General features: G+C 38.3%; 1 protein-coding gene and 1 long non-coding RNA gene across 4 annotated transcripts; one reads left to right on the top strand and one right to left on the bottom strand.

Moving 5' to 3' along the window:
• Positions 1-7,614: 7,614 nt before the first annotated feature.
• LOC126409814 (uncharacterized) lies at positions 7,615-8,883 on the top strand. Its single transcript, XR_007572595.1, has 2 exons — positions 7,615-7,929; positions 8,034-8,883. It is a non-coding gene; the product is annotated as an uncharacterized LOC126409814 (long non-coding RNA).
• Positions 8,884-9,946: 1,063 nt separating this feature from the next.
• LOC116248005 (uncharacterized) lies at positions 9,947-14,099 on the bottom strand. Of its 3 annotated transcripts, none has more exons than XM_050076198.1 (2): positions 12,415-14,099; positions 9,947-12,219 (listed from the first exon to the last, which is right to left on the bottom strand). In XM_050076198.1, the coding sequence occupies exons 1-2, from the start codon at positions 13,808-13,810 to the stop codon at positions 10,346-10,348; spliced, it is 3,270 nt and encodes a 1,089-aa protein (XP_049932155.1). In that variant the 5' UTR covers positions 13,811-14,099; the 3' UTR covers positions 9,947-10,345. The 3 variants fall into 3 exon arrangements, with proteins under 3 accessions (XP_049932155.1, XP_031476398.1, XP_049932156.1); XM_031620538.2 differs by having other exon boundaries at positions 9,947-10,238; positions 10,334-14,097; XM_050076199.1 differs by having other exon boundaries at positions 12,595-14,094.
• Positions 14,100-18,643: the final 4,544 nt, after the last annotated feature.

Here is an 18,643-nt window from a genome sequence, read left to right as displayed (position 1 = left end):
TTGTACCTGATGTATTATCACTTTAATTTAAAATTTATTTGTAAAATTCTCTATCCGAGCCAAATCTCTTTTTTTCTCAAAAAAAAAAAAAAGTTGATATAAAAAAGGACTGGAAGAAAAATAAGGTCGTATCTGATTACCACGAATCTCAAGTGAGTGATTTGAGATTTGCGGTTTTCAAGTCTAACCCTACCTCTCCAATTCAATTTTAAATCCACACTTTTTACATTAAAATGCTGTTCATGTTGAATTGAAACTAAAAACTGATTTCAATCATCATGAATTTGAGATTTCCTTGCATCTGAGATCCATAAGAAATCAAACACAACTTAATGAATCGGTCAAATGAGATTCAAATCCAAATAAATTTTCAATGGGTAGCTATTTTTAGTAATATTACCATTTTTTAGCACTAAAAGATTACACAACCAAAAGTAAATATATCCAAATTGTAGACATGAGAAGTGGGGTCGTCCAGCACGACAAATTTCAATAACTCTCTCTCTCTCTTTCTCTTTTTCTCTTTTTGTGTGTGTATATATATATATATATAGGGAGCGTGTGGACTGTAGGGCAGAGGCATCATTCTTACATAATCATGCTAATGTATGGAACTCAATAACGTATGTTGTCGAACAAAAACTAGTCGTCGGCTTGAAATAAAGTTTGAACTTAAGCCTTTTTGTAGTTACACCATTTTCCAATATGCATGAATTGGGTTTCTCTTATTCCTTTAGATTGTATTCGGAGTTGAATTTGGAAAGTATGTTGTTCACATGTACAAGTAGAACGAATCAATATTGGTATTGAATAAATTTTACAGTTCAGAATTGATACAACTTTGGAGAACACCAAGATACTCCGTGTGTCTCTCCAAATCAAGATTCGCATATATCTTGAATTCAATTCAGTTCTATTTCATCAAAAACATGATTTGTCAGTATTAATGAAGACTGAAATGCATAATTCAAACTTTCCATATCCAAAATGTGTAAATGAGAATTGTTTTTAGTAATGGCCTTGGATTCTAATTGTGGGAACTTTTTATGGGTTTGAACTTTGAACTTGTGCGGTTGGGTTCATGAAAAATATCTTATACTGGACATCACCTTTGGACATGATATGATTGGTGTACACAAATGAGCATAATGCAACATAGATCCAACAAGTAAAAATATACTTGGATTCCACAAGTAAAAAATGTCTTCTCTACATATCTCGTACATAAGAAATCCATTAAGACTTGTCGATCCAACAAAGATACCATATGCCTACTCGACCATGTTTTCAGTTACAATATGATGATCCAAATAAGAACCGCCTCTAGTTAGTAAGAGGAAAATATGGATGTCAAGTTGGAGACCCTAAGAGCGGATGCTTGAACAAGTGTCCTACAAATCTTCCGCAATTTTAAGCTAGTCTTATGGAATTGTTCCTAATGCCAAACGGTCACTCACTAAGGATGTGTTTGTTTCCCCACAGATCTCATTCAGATCATTGCTTTATGCTGCCAACTATTTAAACAAACAATGGGTTTCCATAGCAAGAGAAAAGAGAACATTATTATTGCCATCATAAGTAGGACTGGACATTGGTCCGAGCCACCCCGACACCCGACACCCGAAACTCGAGCTCGGGCCTGGTCCGGTTAAAATAAAAAAAAAAATTTAAATATAAAATAAAAAAAATTGAATATGAAACACACACACACACACACACACACACACACACACACACATATATATATATATATATATATATATATATATATATATATATATATAATATATATATATATATATATATATATATATATATATATATATATATATATATATATATATATATATATATATATATATATATATATATATATATATATATATATATATACACAGTTAAATAAAAACATTATAAAAAATAAATCAGGCAGAATCGAGCCCCATCAAACCACCCGAGCCCGATCGGGCCCGATGCCTAGGCTTACTCATAATGCTTGGTAATTGTGGTTCACCTTTATCCTAAAAAAGATAAAGAATAGAATGATGTGGATTGAATAAAAACCACCCACCAAATATGTGCATTAGCCTTAGAAAATTATACTTGCTGCACTCAGTGGTGTAGCAAGAAATTTTTGGCCGAGAGGCACCAATTCAGACATCTTCATTCCTTAAGAGGCACCTGTATATATACATAAGTAAATATATGAAGGCACTTGTATGAAAATAAAGAAAAATTGTGGGGCTAGTGTAGGCCAATGCTTGTACCATGACTTAAACTAATTGCAGATTGACATTTCCTTCACTTTTCATCTTCCCAAAGTGGTCATTAATTTAAAATTTAAAATGCTAGTGGCACATTTTTTCAATCAGTCAGTAGTGCCCATTCTTTGGTGTTTAAGTTACTAGAATTCAACCAACATGAACAATTTTCAATATCAGATGTAAACAGTAAGTGACAACAAATCTTCAAATTAAAGAACTAAACGTTCTTTGTGGAGAGCCATACTTTGGTGTCTCTTCATTGTTTTCTTATTATGGATAATTATCAAGGTTGATTTTTCTGCAAGTCAAATAAAACTACCTGAAAACCCAAAATAATGTCTCTCAAACAGCTTATAAAGCTGCAACTCCACAAAACCAATTTTCATATGAATCCAGGGCCTTAACGGTTGATTCATAGTAGAGAAATCATTAATTTTTTATAAATGCAATCATATTTAGGTAGAAATTGTATGCTAGTAAAATATGGGACAAGGGGACATAGCCTGAAGCTACTTTCTCTTTGCTTTTAGATCTAGGAGCGAAGCAATACATCTGTCAACTAAAATGTCGCACATCTTATATTTGCAGTCTAAAAGAATAACAACTATAGAAATCAAACTCATGACTAGATTCTGATAAACTACGCTACACCCATTGGAGAGAGTTAAATATAAAAATGTCTCTCCTACACAAAGAATCCCTTCAAACAAATTTTGATGACACGGTAGGCAATCTCAGTACTCTTTCTCATTCATAAGTGACATTTTTTATCACAATAAAGTCATGTGGGCAAGTGGCCACCATGGCCAACCATCAGACTTGTTAATTTGCACCTAAGTCAGCAAGAAAACTAACATATTTTGATAAATCTGTCAATGTCTTAACGGTGATTTATGAACTTGTTTCTTTGAATGTATTGATTATGTTGTTCGAAGTTCATCACCAGACGTTGGTTACTGTACCGGCATCGCCATTATAAACTATATGCTAGTAGACTTAGTTGCAGATATGTATAGTAAAGAAAACACTTGCTTATATGACACGATGATGGTTTTTTTTTTATCCTTTGCATAGTTTATGAACTCATGACTCGGACCCTAATCGGCTGAAGATTGGTCAATGAATTAAATATAAGTTGACCGACGACTCGGCGGGTTTAGATCATAAATTTTTATAGTGCATTTTTTCTATAAATAAATAAATGAAGAAGATAAAGCGTCAAAACATCACGTTTTATTTTTTTTCATCAACAAAAACTAAGTAACTTGTAACATGAGTATTACGTTTGATTTTTTCACCAACCAACGAAAATGAGTAACTTGTAACATGAGTATTACGTTTGATTTTTTCATCAACCAACGAAAATGAGTAACTTGTAACATGAGTATTATGTTTGATTTTAACATAACCAATAAGTAACTTGTAACATGAGTATTACGTTTGATTTTTTCATCAACCAAAACTGAATAACTTGTAACATGAGTACTTTTATATATTTAGTAAAGTTTGTGATATTTTACAATTCAAAAAACAACAAACTCCAGTACTTATCGACATACAACAAAAAAAAGTACATATAATTAGCTGATTCTAAGGGTGAACAACGGAGCTCGACTCGTTAAAGCTCGGCTTGTGAACGAATTTGAGTCGAGTCATTTGCTTAACGAGTCGTGCACGAGTTCATGAGTCGACTCGTTCAAATAATCAATTTGAGTTCGAGCTCAATGTGTAACTGCCGAGTCGAGCTCGAGCCTTAATCGAGTTTGTCGAACCTTAATCAAGTCGATGTATTCAAACGAGTTTATGAGTTTGTTGAGCCTTAATCGAGACGACCTCAAACTCAACACGTAACGATGAATATCAATTCTATTCAAACGAGTTTTGTCGAGCCTTAATCGAATCGAGCTTAAGCTTAATAAGTAACGATGAATATCAATTCTATTCAAATGAGTTTGTTGAGTCGAGCTCGAGCTCAACACGCAACTGCCGAGTCGAGCTTGAGCTGCTTGCGTGAAGCTATTCTCGAGCTCGAGTCAGGTTGAGCTCAAGGTTTCATTAGTCGAGCCGAGCTCGAGCTGACTGAGTTCGGACTTGACTCCGCTCATGTTGACCCCTAGCTGATTCGTCTAGCCCTGACTGGTGATCTAGTAAATGGATGATCCTAATCGACTTAGGTGATACACAACTCGGATAGATGAATTTGCCAACCATGATCTCTTGTACACAAATGTCCAAATACACCAATTTCTCAGTCACTTTTCCCAATACTTGAGAAAGAGACCACATATGTGATATCCTCAAATGACGCAAGACCCAAAAGTGAGGCTAGATCCAACACCAAGATATATAAATCATAAAAAAGAGCTTTTAGTAGAAAAGGAAAAAAGTTAAACACCTACAAAGGGCCCTCCCTTTTATGCGTCAACTTGAAGGAGATGCTCCTTTCCCACCACTAATTGAACTTGTGGCTGTGGTGCCGTCCACTTGGACTTCTAGAGTAAGCACTGAGGACAGATCTGTTCTTGGTTATTAAGACGTCATTAAAGGACATGATGGGGTATTTTAGATACGGATGTACAACAAGGTAGTGCTCGGCCAGCTCGAACTTGACTTGAGTCGCATAAGCTTGGCTAGAAATTGACTCAAGGTCGGCTTGAGCTCAACTTGAGCTTTATGAGGTCAGTTCGAGCTCGACTCGCTTATGAGTCCGAGCTCGACCTCGACTAACTTACTCAAATTCGACTTGTTTACAAACTCGAGTTATCAATTATAAGCCTCAACTTGACTCGTTTAACTTTCGAGTCAAACTAGAGTCGAAGTTTAATCGAGTCGAGCACGAGTTGACTCCACTTATTGAACATCCCTACTTTTATGCACTCCATCTCGGATGCCCACTAATAGAATGTGGTGTCAAACACTCCCGCTCTACTCACAGTTTTAAGATTTGGGAAATGGAAACCAAGTGTCTCATGGCATTCTCCCTGGCCACATTGTTTACCTGAGGTGGAATGCCTCAATAATACATTTTAGGACATCCTGTCCAGCCATTCAAACAGGGTGTTTGAACAATTAGCACTAGAATTATATTAAAGCCAGACCGAGTGTGGTGATCAGAGCCTACACGCGTGCATGCCAAGACCTAAACATACGAGAGGATCATGTCCAGTAATGAATTTCTTTCCAGAATCAGATCCATATATCCAAAGGCTATATATAACAATTGAGTAAGACCCCGAAGATGCTTCTCTCTGAAAGTGTAAACAATGGAAACTTACACCCTGTTTGGTTGAAGGGAGAGAGAGAGAGAGAGAGAAGAATGGAAAGAAAGACCTTTCTTGTATTTGAATGACTAATTAATAAAGGGAAATGAAAGAAAATCTAAGAACTGTGTTTGGGTGCAAAGAAAAAGAAAGGAAATGATTTTTTTAATGTAATTCCAATCCTTACAAAAATGAAGAGATTAGGAGGAAAAGGAATGGACACTCCTTTCCTTTATTTTCTTCTCCTTTCCCTTTCAGTTCACTGCCTCACCCCTCCATCCATTCCTTTCCCTCTCTTTCCCTCAATCCAAACAGTGCACTAACGTTTCTTGCTTATTATTACTATTATTATACATAAATCGGGTTGGACATGGAAAACTTTTCATGCATCTGATTTCTTAACATCTGCTTTTCAATAGGCTTTCTCGCAGTGGAGGCGAGGCGCCGGATATGTTTGGCTAAATGCACTCATTATGTATTTAACGAGCATTTTATATGTACATATATAACAATTTAGAACTAAGTACCAACAAGAGAATTTTTTATTAGGCAGCGCGGGCAATTGCCCACATGCGGCTCCACCCCTTGCCTGCTCATTTTTCATTTTTTGTGTATCCATGTGCATGCGTAAGAGAAATAGAGAGAGGTCAGTATGAATTATTTTTTTAGAATGGAGAAATAAAGAGATAGGCAACTAGGCAAGACAACGTATGTGGCTTGATGTGAATGACTTATAATATATACCTCTTAATTTCTTCCTCATTTTGATTGAATTCCACATGGATATTTATATGTATGCATATATGACACTAGTCTTGAGTATTGTTTCAATATATGTGCAATAGAAAATTTGACAAGAAAATGATAAAAATATTAGTTCAAAATGACTAGCTGACATATAATTTCAGTAATGTAGCCCCATTGACATTGATTTTCACTTGACATTTGGAACGAGATCAGTACTTGAACCAAATCAAATATTTCGATTCATATATCTATCAGATTACACCAACGCTTCCATTAAACCTGGTGAATTCAAGACAGAACAAAAGTTATAATACTTAAAAGAAATACTTCCATTATATGCAATTAAAATTCTACAAAACGGTCCATAGTGTTACGTAGACCCTTTTCAACAAACACAGGAGTGTGTGCACTAATAAAAATAAATGAAATAAGAAAATCCTACTACAAAGGTTCATATTCATTTGTTACGAAAGTCAACAAAAGAAAATTAGAAGCAAAATTCTAAGTGTGGTAGTCGTTTGAAGATGCTAAAACTCCATGACATTCAATGGTGCCTTCGATCTTCATTTCATTTCAAGGAAAAACTTGTTTCTTAGTCGTCACATACACAACAAAACGAGAATGGAAATGATCTTTTCCATTCTTTTTTTCCTATTTCAAGTTTTCAAATCTATCAAACGGCTCCAAAAGAAGGTGATGATAGGCTTCTCCACTCAAACGGGTTAGGTTTCTCCTAATTTCAAGATTCTAAAAAAAAAAAAAAAAAAAATCCATTAACTCTCTTTTTTCACCATGGGGTCAAGTAGTTGTTTTTTTACTAAATAGCTCATCTTAATTTTATTAAGACTAAATAACTTGCAACGAGAATAAGAGATAAATAACATGCAACAAGAATATGAGACCAAGACAAAAGGACTTCGGATCGTAGAATGTAAAATTACTACTTTAACCTTTGGAAACCGAATTCGAATGATTAAAATATATTTCGCTAAATTCGATTTTTTTTTTTTTATCAAATACGAACAGCGGCTCCCTGAACCATGCACAGCACAAACTTAGAGTTTTAATTTTTAAACGCTAAATCTCATTAAAAATGCATAAAAATGTTATTAAAACGAATGCATTTCATGCAGTCCTCCGAAAGGGCTAGAGATGGTTTAGAGATGACAAGCAAGTCATGGTGGGGGCTGAATTATAATTTCATCTTTTTTTATAGGAATGTTAAGATCATTTATAAATTTTTGTATATGATAAATAATTTTTTTTTTTAAACTTACATTTGAATTTAAAAAAAGATCCGACCCTGCTTGGGAATGAGCTTCTAGAATTGAAGTCAAGACAGGTGAAGGCTTCCATGAACATGGGTAAATGAGGATTTCAGGGCGAAGGTGTGGAGGGGTGCCGAGAAGGCGTAATGGAGGTTGAGAAGTTTGTCATCGGTGGCTCCTAAACCTGGTGCACATGGAGGGGCGGAGAGGGGCGGAGATATTTTAGAGTGATGTCGAAGATAGCTTGGAAATGCACATTCCCTCTTTGGAGAAGCAGGAGATTTACCGCAGAAAACGGCTACACAAATCCAAGGAAGCTTATCAGCAAATTATCCAACTGTTCCAGTACTCACCTGTAGCTGTAATCACTGGAGGGACTAGGTGTGGCAGGTACAACTACAATTTTATATTCACTACTCTCAAATCTATTGTTGCCTCTGGTTGCCAATCGGTGGTGGCAAGGGAAAGTGCTAAAAGATTGAAGCCTCCAGCAGAATCCAAATGTGGGTTGATGGAGCTCATTGGGGCAAATTTCATCACTAAAATGGTGGAGAGACATGGTTTGCTGATAGAAGTTCCACTTGTTTTTCTGCGCACAGCATGGGTGGAACTTCATGTTGCTGAAGGCGTGTCTAGCTTGAACCATGGAGTATGTAGCAATGATCAAGTACTATCAAAAGTGCGGATCTACAAGTCATGACATGGTGAATTGCTCGGTGCGTACCCCTAGAAGCTGAACCAGAAGTGAGTGATAGCAACAAGTGCATGCAGGTGAAACTAGTGCACTGAAACCCTACACCCAAACCAAAGGTGTCATAGCTGCTTGTATTGCTTTTCGTAGATCCTGAAAGCAATAGATTTTACGTCTAGGCTAAGAAGGTGAAATCGGAACCAGATCAAATGGTTGTCTCCCTGAGATATAGCTGTTTGGGATATATCGGTTTTTGCTCTTACACTGCCTGTGCACCTGTGTCAATTCCTACGAAGGCAATGGTAATTAATTATGTGGCTTATAGCGTGGTAGCCAATTATGTGGCCTATAATTTATCGCGCTAACTCCTGTTTGCACCTTCAAATGGCTACCAGAACACACACACACACACACAAAACACAAACAATTAGTGATATGCATGCATAATTCTTGAAGATTTCTCAAAATCTTTGCTATGCAATTATTCTGAAGTCCTTGCAATCTACCCTCTCAGGAAACAGGTTGCCTTCAATCATGAACCACCGGAGAATCAACCTTTCATATGGGAGTCTTTTTGTTTAGATTCTGTCGCCTTTAATTGGTGAAATCCCATTTGAACATGTGAAACAGTGAAAGTATAGGTTATCTTTGCACGCACTATGCCCATTGACCTCCTTTAGCAGTTGCACATCCTCGCTATCACCAACTTATCATCGACCAGTCTAACTGTTAAGACCTGGGGAAAAAAGACTACCCTCTAGGTGCCACCTCCTTGTTTGCCCTTCACAGAACTGGCGTTCTATGTGCAGGCATTTCATAAGTGATCAACTTCAGTTACTGTGGGCATTATAGACGACCACGGTCTGATGGAAAGACTTATATTCGAGTGAATTGGGGGAAGTGATTCGTGCCATAAGTTTCATGCTCTGATTATTACATGCCTCAGTTGATATGGTTTGAGTATTTGTATTATGCAGTGGTGGGATTGGAACACTGCAGTAAAGGTCCCCACACAGACGTTTTGAAATACAGACAAAACATAGCTGAAAAATCCATCAGGTTTATATTTGAAGTTCAAGTTTCCAGCTGTCTTCTGGTTCAATTTCTTGAATCAAGCAAATGTGACTCCGCTTTTTGTGCGGCTGAAGAAGTTCCCGTGGCAGAATCCACAGTTTCAGAAAATTATTATGTGGGAAAGAAAGTAAGCAACAAACAACAGCCCAGAACATCACTTTTTGTATGTTCAGAGAGTAAACTACTTTGGCAGGGGCTCGACGGAATGGGCCTCAAACTCTTTAAGAAGCTGAAATATATTTCTCCTTTAGTTTAACTAAATATTAGTTACCTTTTGCGAGCAAATTATAATCGAGAATTACAAGGAATGTTTTCTTTTTCGGCTCGCATATGAGGTGCTTGGAAGACAGGAACTTAGAGCAGTAATATGCAATTCATCATCGTTCAGTTCATGAGTTTACATAGTATTATGGACTAATTACATATGACAAGAAAAATGTATTGTTACATTATTCAACAGACCAACCGGTGTCTGATAATGAATGTTAAAAGCAAGTTCGTAGGTATGGACTTATTGTTGAAATTAGGAAGGAAATTGCTTAGTCACCATTAAGCAGAAATTGAAGATCATACAAAGCATTCTTTTTAGCCCAAACACCAAATTATTAAAGCTCATGCACGTGCTGCACGTGCTGCAGTTCATGGGGAAACAGATAAAAAACTTTATTACCCATATTGTCATCATAATTACCAAAAATAAGCAAATGAAATCCAGTGAACTTATTTCTCGAGTGTCTTGCTGGGCACTGAAGCACAAACCATATATATAAGATCATGTTGTACAAATATACAGAATTACAAACTTTGGTAGTAGTGAAAAACTGTCATTTCTAGTAACTAGGCAGCACAGTTTCGTAACCCCCTTTCAGTGTATGCTAGCAATCAAACTCTATTGACCTTCAGTTGGGATATGTCTACCTAGTGAACCTCTCACCTGTAAATTTAGAAAGTAAGGGACGTCCGTTGGATATCTGCATGGTAAAAGCAAAAGCATCTCCTGAGCCGTTAACAGACACATGAGTGTTTTACCTGTTTGTATCATCAGTGGCACGCCTGAAGTGATCGTGTGTAGGTGGAACTTACTGCAGCAGGATTCCTGCGGGCTTCACACTTTGATGATGGCATAATTGCTTCAAAGGCTGCAACAAGCAGCGTCACTTTTTTTCTTTGAGATGGAGCCAACCTACTTACTGCTTTCCTGAGTGCATAATCCAGCATCCACTCTTCTGCCTTCTTCCTTTCATCCATCATCTGGTGTCTAAGATTAACCTTCTCCCTCTCTGGGTCAGGATTAATTGGTAGAAACATTGGCCTTCTTGGGTTGAACATCCTACCCTCATTTCTGTCTTCAATCACATATTTGCTTCTGCCTCTCCTTATTTGTTTTGGAGCGCTGAAACTTCTGGTTAGACGTAGTACTCTTTCGGGCATCATGAATTTTCCACCCTTACTGACGTCCTCAATTTGTTCCTTTCCTTCAAAATTAGTTATTTCTTTGAGACTACTCCCTCTGCACAAAATTGGACAACCAATCTTCTCAATGATGAACTCATTTTCATCTTTGGCATAATGTTTCGTCTTAGCACCGAGAAGGAGCTCTTCCGCATCTTGATGTAGAGCATGTTTAATTTGCTTTGTGGCACCTTTTTCAAACGAACCTTTGACAGTACAAGCTTGTTTTTCCTTTTCTCCAGCACGTTCTTCTGAAGAAATGTAGCTTCTATTCCAACTAACTGGAGGGCTGTACATGTTTTCATCCTGAGAAATTTGAAGTTCATCTGTTTCTTGGTTACAGTTTTCTCCATCAGTTGTAGAGCTTTCCTGCTCAACTGGAAAAGTTCCGACATCCAAGACATTCTGACAATATCCATTCTTCCCCTTCGCCGAATCAGATTGGTGAAGATTAGTATCTTTTTCCGCGTTGCTCAGATTATCTACCTCCGTGACTGCTGTTTCTTTTGCCTTAAAAACCAAGACAGAATCATAAACTTGGTCTTCAGGAGTATCACCTGGTTCATTCATTTTTTTCTGGTCCTCTTCAGTGACTTCTCGAAATGCTGAGTCAGGTTTAGAAGCACATGCAACCATGCCGTGGTCCGCTACAAGATCATCTCCAGACCCATCTGTGTTTTCCTCGTCCAACGTTTGCAAATCTAGGCCTGCTTGATCGTCAGCCACATCTACCTCTCCCAGATTTTCTTCCATGTCGTTAGTCTCATCCGATTCATGAATTTTGTTACTACTTGCAACTGGTGTAGCTTCTCCAGGTAGGCCATTATCTGACTTAGGAATTTCACCATTGTTATCAATGCACTCAACACCTGTGGTGTTGATATCTAGAAATTCCATGATTACACCGTCATCTCCCTTGGTTATGCATGTTCCGTCGCTTGGAGCAGCTACTGTACCAATGTTTAAGCTTTCAGAGAAAGCGTTGTTGTCCTCTACTGGAGGAAAAGCGATCTCGTCAGAGGAGCCAACCGGCTCTTCCGGGCCATAAGATACGATATCTTCGTCAGAAGGGATTGCTTCAGCCATTAATGTTATTTCTGAAGCTGAGCTCGTCAGATCGCACTCATTATTAGAGACTAAATCATCTTCAGGGAATTTGCTTTTGGCACAAATTTCAGAAGCCAAGGCCGTTTGAATGGAACTGCTATTCTCAGCTGAAACTAGGTTCTCTTCCTCCCTGCTAAAATCGATTTGTTCAGAAGTTGCACCTGCTTCAGCCATGAATATTATTTCTGAAGCTGAGCTCGTCAGATCGTACTCATTATTAGAAACCAAATCATCGTCAGGGAATTTGCTTTTGGCACAAATTTCAGAAGCCACGGCCGTTTGAATGGAACTGCTATTCTCAGCTGACGCTGGGTTCTCTTCCTCCCTGCTGCAATCAATTGGTTCAGAAGTTCCACCTGCTTCAGCCATGAATTTTATTTCTGAAGCTGAGCTCGTCAGATCGTTCTCATTATTAGAGACCAAATCATCGTCAGGGAATTTGCTTTTGGCACAAATTTCAGGAGCCACGGCCGTTTGAATGGAACTGCTATTCTCAGCTGACGCTGGGTTCTCTTCCTCCCTGCTGCAATTAATTGGTTCAGAAGTCCCACCTGCTTCAGCCATGAATATTATTTCTGAAGCTGAGCTCGTCAGATCGCACTCATTATTAGAGACCAAATCATCGTCAGGGAATTTGCTTTTGGCAGCGGCCGTTTGAATGGAGCTGCTATTCTCAACTGACGCTGGGTTCTCTTCCTCCCTGCTGCAATCAATTGGTTCAGAAGTCCCACCTGATGCATTTATGGCTTCTTCATGTGCAAAGAAGGAATCAGTACTTTGATCTTGTTGGTTTCCATCTTCCTCAACATCAACAAGACTTGGCTCAGAGAATGAACTATCAACAACACTCTCTGGTTCCCCTAAATGATCTTCTTGTACTTCTGTCACTGCCCTCTTTCCAAATGCAGAATGTACTTTTTCGTATGCCACAACTGATGGATCAATGGGAACCGTGGTATCCATTTTCTCATTGGTAACTTGAGGAACATCTAAAGAGCTATGCTCCATTACTCCAAATTCTTCAAATATCTCAGGGTCTGTAATATCAGGAATTGAATTTGCGTATATCTCTATAAAAAAATCATCATCCCAATCTTCTGTCAGCAGTTCGCACGATTGCTCATCCCAACTGTCCAGCGATCTTGGCGAGTTGAGGACATCTTGAGGCATCAAGTCCAAACCTGTATCAGTTTTGTTCCTACCCTTCATAACAGTTTTAATCTTACATCCTATGGCTTCCCTCATCTTAATGCTCTTTTGGGCCTTGAGCGAGCGCCTTCTAGCTGATAGGAAGCGCTTTAGTGGAGGTGATGGTTTATGGCAATGGCCGTTGAGTGAGCAATAAGTATATGGGCAGACCTTCATGACTGAAGTTCCTTCAGATTCAGTGCCTCCAGGATTAAGGTCTACATAGTCGGGGAACTTTGAATCCTTGAGAGTGGAGGAGCACGTTGCACGGGTGACATCTGGTACCAAATACGATGGAACACCACATGTCTTCATTGAAGGCTTTCTGGGTTTCAAACTAGAGACCCTCGACAAGGATTTCATATCATTTTTCTTGCGAGCATGACTCAGGTGTATAGAACTCTGAATTTTATCGCTGGTTTGCTTATGGGTGCTTACCTGCAAGCTCTCCTCCTTTCTCCTATCTGAATTGCTTGTGGGATTCATGTAGTTTGGTGATCTTCTCTTCACCTTCCGCGCGGAGCTGTTCTTCTTGTGTGGACCAACATGGACGCCTGACTGATTGGTTCCTCCTTTTCCTTGTTTCGTTGGTAATCTAATGCCTCCCCTGTCCGCGATTTTAACCGATCGAAGTCTTATCAATTTCTTCTTGGGTTCACCGCCTTCCTTGGCGAATGGAGAAGGCCTACCTGCCATCTCCTGAACAAGAGAAGGCCTCCCGGGCAGTTGTCTATATGATGATTTGACGGAATTCTTCATTACTGCTTTGCGTCGGTGCCTCGTTTTACAGTCTCAGAGGTACCATGCTGCGGAAAGCCTTGGTTGGTGCAGACCAACTAAGAGCATAACCGCTTCAGGAATCAGACGATGGTTCCAATTGATGACTGTAATCGTGGTTTCTTCAGAAGGGTGTTTGAGGGAATGAAGGAAGAGGAAGGAAGAGAGGGCTTGAAGGGGAGGAAGGTGGAAAGATCAAGGAAGGAAAAGCCTCAAGTATTAAGCGATTCCATTTGCTGACCTTTTCTCTTTCTTTTTGCTACAGTAATGTTCAGTTGACTAATCATAACTAATTTTTTTGGGCATATTCTTTTGAGTTGTGTCTGTTTTAGAACGCTCTGATTGAGCCGCCAGCTATGAAGAATGGCTACCATGAGAGAAAGGATTGTCTTGCCGGTGAGTCTGAGAAAGAAAAAAGATATTTCGATTTTAGTGAACTTGGTCTTCGATCTACAACAGGTCAAATTGACTCGGGGCAGATGCCCATCTTCCATTGATGAAGTCATTTGGTAAGAACCCGTGTTTCATGATGTCTCCATCAATCTTGTCTTGGTCTTCAGGAGTGGCGTCTTCTAGATTCAATGTGATTCAATGTGATAAGCGGATACGTGGGTCCCATAAAAAACCAGTGAATTAAAGTAAAGTTCTCAGGATAACTCAATTGGTTGTGTTGGGTGCATTGTCATAACTATGTCTTTAGTTTGATTTTTAGAGATTGCTATATTGATAGTATTGTGTTATATTGATAGTATTAAAGGGCAGTGTTCTTCTTCAAATTAAAAATGCTAAATGAACTCGCTCCCCCTTCGCCCCTCCTCTCTCTCTCTCTCTCTTTAAGAGGCAGTCATCAACGCGTATCAGGAAAACGCGTATTCAACAGTCACCAGCACCGCCAACTTCCTCCTCCTTTCACACTGCCCCCTAACAATCACCAACCTTTAGTGCTTTGTTTCCTTTATCTATGACAGCATGATTGTTTTGTTTTTCATTTTCTTTGGCAATTAAGCAAAACTATGGACTTACTGGTACTGATCGATGTTTGGCCATGATTTTTTCGTTATATATATATATATATATATATATATATCCAATAGTAACTTTAGCATTTCAAAGTCATTTAACCATCTAACCAAAACCATTTAATCAGTCAGTTCCCTTCAAAGTTGAACCCAATGCCTGAGATTCAATTTTTTTTTAAAACAAAATCTGCTCCGCGAAACCATCTTTTTATTTAGTATGAAAAATCCAATCCTGATTTTCAACGTTTTAAAAATCTTGTTTAATGAATTAACTTAATTGTCGCCAAAAGGATTGGTGCAATGGACGAAACAAGAGCTGGTAGGTGACTAGTTTTCTTTTGCATCCTTGAAACGTCAAGTCTCTGTGTTATAGAATCGGAGTCACTAACACATAAGTTGAAGCGGGAGCGGCACTCCAAAGCACCAAAAGCAGGTCGTATACTCTCTTCTAGATGGTAAAACGAAATACTTAGGAAGGTGATCTAAAATATGTGATTTACCTGCAAAATACTATATTTAAATTAAATTGGCCTTTTAAAAACATGCTCTGATTTCAAAACAAAATGGCTGTTTTATCTATTTCAAACACATTTTTTGTCACTTGATCGTTCCTAACTTTAGGTCGTGTTCGATAACCTTGAAATCTTTTTATTGGTGCATTGGGCGGGTGAAAATTCGGAACGGTGCGGCATTATGTGAAAAAAATTCACCCCTTCCATGTGTTCTCAAACAATTGTGAAATTTCAGGACTGTTTTTCTCCATGCAGCTAGACAAGTTCCTATCTAACAAACGCCACCTCGACTAGTGCTAGTATATTACAGAAAGGCACAAGGCAAGATCATATTGCTCGATGTTACACGGATCGAAGTTCGAGCTCCATGAAAGTGATGCTCTGTCTGGCTCATCGAATTCGTTAGGTAACTCGCTTTCAATCCTACCAAGTTGCTCTATAGTTGGCAAATCCATGACTCTAACTCGGATCAGCAAATGACTGGGTCAGTGAGTGAGTTGACTCGTTGACTCATAGATTCGGTCAAGTTTTAAAATAACGTAAGTCAGCTCGAGTTAAGCTGAATCAGCCGAGTCAAGGGCGAGTTGGGCTGAGTCCGGCCGAGTCTATGGCAAGTAAAGGGGACACAGGATAGCCTTGACTCTTGGCCAGATTTTCTAGTGATCCAAACTGACTTAAGCGATTCTTGAGCCAACCCAACAAGTCAGCCAACTATGAGTTGCACAGCCGCAAGAACCTTTTACCTATGTGTTAACTTTTACCTATATGTTAACTGTACTCTCATGAGTGCACTTGTGAACATAGTCTATATTTTTTACTAACTCAAAAGAGCAAGTGTCCGTATCTCCATTTTCCATCCTAAGAGCACATAGAAGAAAATCATCCGTTGTTGCACTACAACATATTTGATTATCAGTAGAGATCGCTCCCTCCCAAACTACCTTTGGTGCCGATGCATGACGGGTATATCGGGTTTTCTTCACTGAACAATCACCAGCAGCCTAGTCTCAATCAGAGCTGTTTCGAGACTTGAGTGGTATTACGGTATACCCTTCAACTCAAGTATTGCACATACAACTATTTGCAGTCCAAAAGAATAATACCCACAAAAATCAAACTAAGGATGGAGTGTGCCTCTCACGCTCACTAGCTACTGCTGTTTATCAAAATTTTAAGAAGGCCGAAATGAATGAATGAGAAACAATCATATGTGAAATTTAAAATTTTCCAAAACATTGGGGATATAAGACCAACATCCCTTTCTTCACTTGGGTTTACCAGATTTCCGGACATGGAGTGTGGATTGGTAGGGAAATGCTAGGCAGACTCTTCCTTTTATCAGATAATATTAAGCTGCGCTTCCGAGATCCAATTCTTACCAACATAAGCTTTGAGGTTAGCATTTTAGTTGAGTCATTCAACTAGCATAGAAACAATGCAAGAACTAAGTAAGATTAAAGGATTAAGCCTCTTTATTCTTGGTGCAATTGCATTTGCTGCACCGCTATGTTCCTTGTCCACATTCTGGCTACAAAGGTGCAATGTCATAGCTTATTTAAAAAGTAAGAAACCTATACACTTTTAATGAGGAAGATGCTCTAGATCTGATTTTTGGTATGTCTTTTCTTCGATCGTCGATCAACAATCAGAGAGGCAGTTGAGATTCCAGACAGCTAAATAAATGCATTAAAGATCAAGCAGTGGTGTGTTTGCTAACTACAGATCTCATTGATGCTGAGGTCAACCATATATTGGTTTGGAGTTTTCAAAAATGGGTCCCACACAGCATGAAGATCTGAGATCCAAGACTATCAAACACAATCTAAAAGTGGGACTAGAGAATGAACAAACCTAAAACAGGCACGGACCGTTTGTTTATGAACCTCGATGTAATGGCACAAACCAGCTCAAATCCGTGTGGGGAATGATGTTAGAAAAGAAGCAGCAGGTCAAGTCTGGCCAGGATCTAAACCCTATCGGACGGCAGGACCAGTTAGAAGTCAATCAAGTCTAACTAGTATCATTTATTGATTTTAGTGGTTATCTCCATTCATCCTTTGGCACATATCTTCATTCATCCTTTAATAGACCGGAAAATGCAAATCAAGTTCTCATGAATTGGCGGATTTTGTTTCTCAATGTACATATAGATTGCGACATCAATGATCTACAGCTCTTTGGCGGTCTTTTAGTTTGAATGAGGTGGACAGTAATAGCTAACTTGTTTATTTTATAGGATGACTGACAGTTTAACAACCTCACTTGAAAAAAGAGACCCGAAAACCCCCTCATTCCCTGCCTATGAGGTTTTGAGCTACATCGAAATCGGTGATAGCACCAGCGCACTACCATCCAATTTCGAATAACAATAGACTGGAAATTACATTCAAAGATTTGACAATAAGCAACAGATACACTCGACTGTTAATAAAAATAACCTGATGTAAATGAAACAACTAGTTATCACTGACCTAAGTTGGGTTAACCCGGTAAAATGACTAAAATACCTTCAACACAATTAAATTTTCATGTTCAGTAGTCAATTTTGACCTTGTAATTTTGGCTATTAATATTAATATTTTTATGGCAGCCAAATCGGTTCGTCCGTTTTTTTTTTTTTTTTGTTAATTTCTACATCAGATGAGTGGACATTTTTCATTAGTGATAGAAAAAAGTTACCCAAGAGATTTAAAGTGCACTAACAAAGTCAAGTGTATCTTTCTTGTTATTTTTTTTGGAAGACAAGATGGTAACTTCCACTCATCTAACAGTGGACCTGACAGAAATTGTGGTTCTGTTTAATTAGGCAATGAAGATTTTAATAATTCTAAAAAGCTATGTAAGTTATTGCGGAACCCTCAGGCTCACTATGAAAATCTCCGTGAACAGAATGGCAACTCTCCCATTTTTAATTCAAGGCCTTTGTTTGGTAGTTCTGAGCAAAAGGGGAACCTGTATTAAAGGCAATACTCGAAATGGAAAAATTCCATTATGACAAAAAGAAAAAAAAAAGAAAAAAAAAAAAAACTAAGTCTTAAACAATCCTATCGCAACCATAAAATTCAAAGTCATAGGAAGCACGAGAGGCTTTGCACCCATTGGCATGACAGGCTGGATTCTAAAAATAGAAATTTGAATTCTTAGAAATGATAAAAATACAAATAATATTGTCCGTCCATGGAAACTTGCCTGAGATTTACAGTCTGTTTGGATAGAGGGAGAAAGAGAGAAATGAATGGAAAAAAAGTTCTTTTCCTGTTTTGGATGACTAATTAATAATGAGG

This window comes from Nymphaea colorata, chromosome 2, assembly GCF_008831285.2.
Source record: "Nymphaea colorata isolate Beijing-Zhang1983 chromosome 2, ASM883128v2, whole genome shotgun sequence".
Classification (NCBI taxonomy): domain Eukaryota; kingdom Viridiplantae; phylum Streptophyta; class Magnoliopsida; order Nymphaeales; family Nymphaeaceae; genus Nymphaea; species Nymphaea colorata.
This window is presented reverse-complemented; position numbering and strand designations above follow the sequence as displayed.

What these genes read in the sequence shown, in the direction of transcription:
- LOC116248005 (XM_031620538.2), bottom strand. Translation starts at nt 13,810, where the DNA reads ATGAAGAATTCCGTCAAATCATCATATAGACAACTGCCCGGGAGGCCT.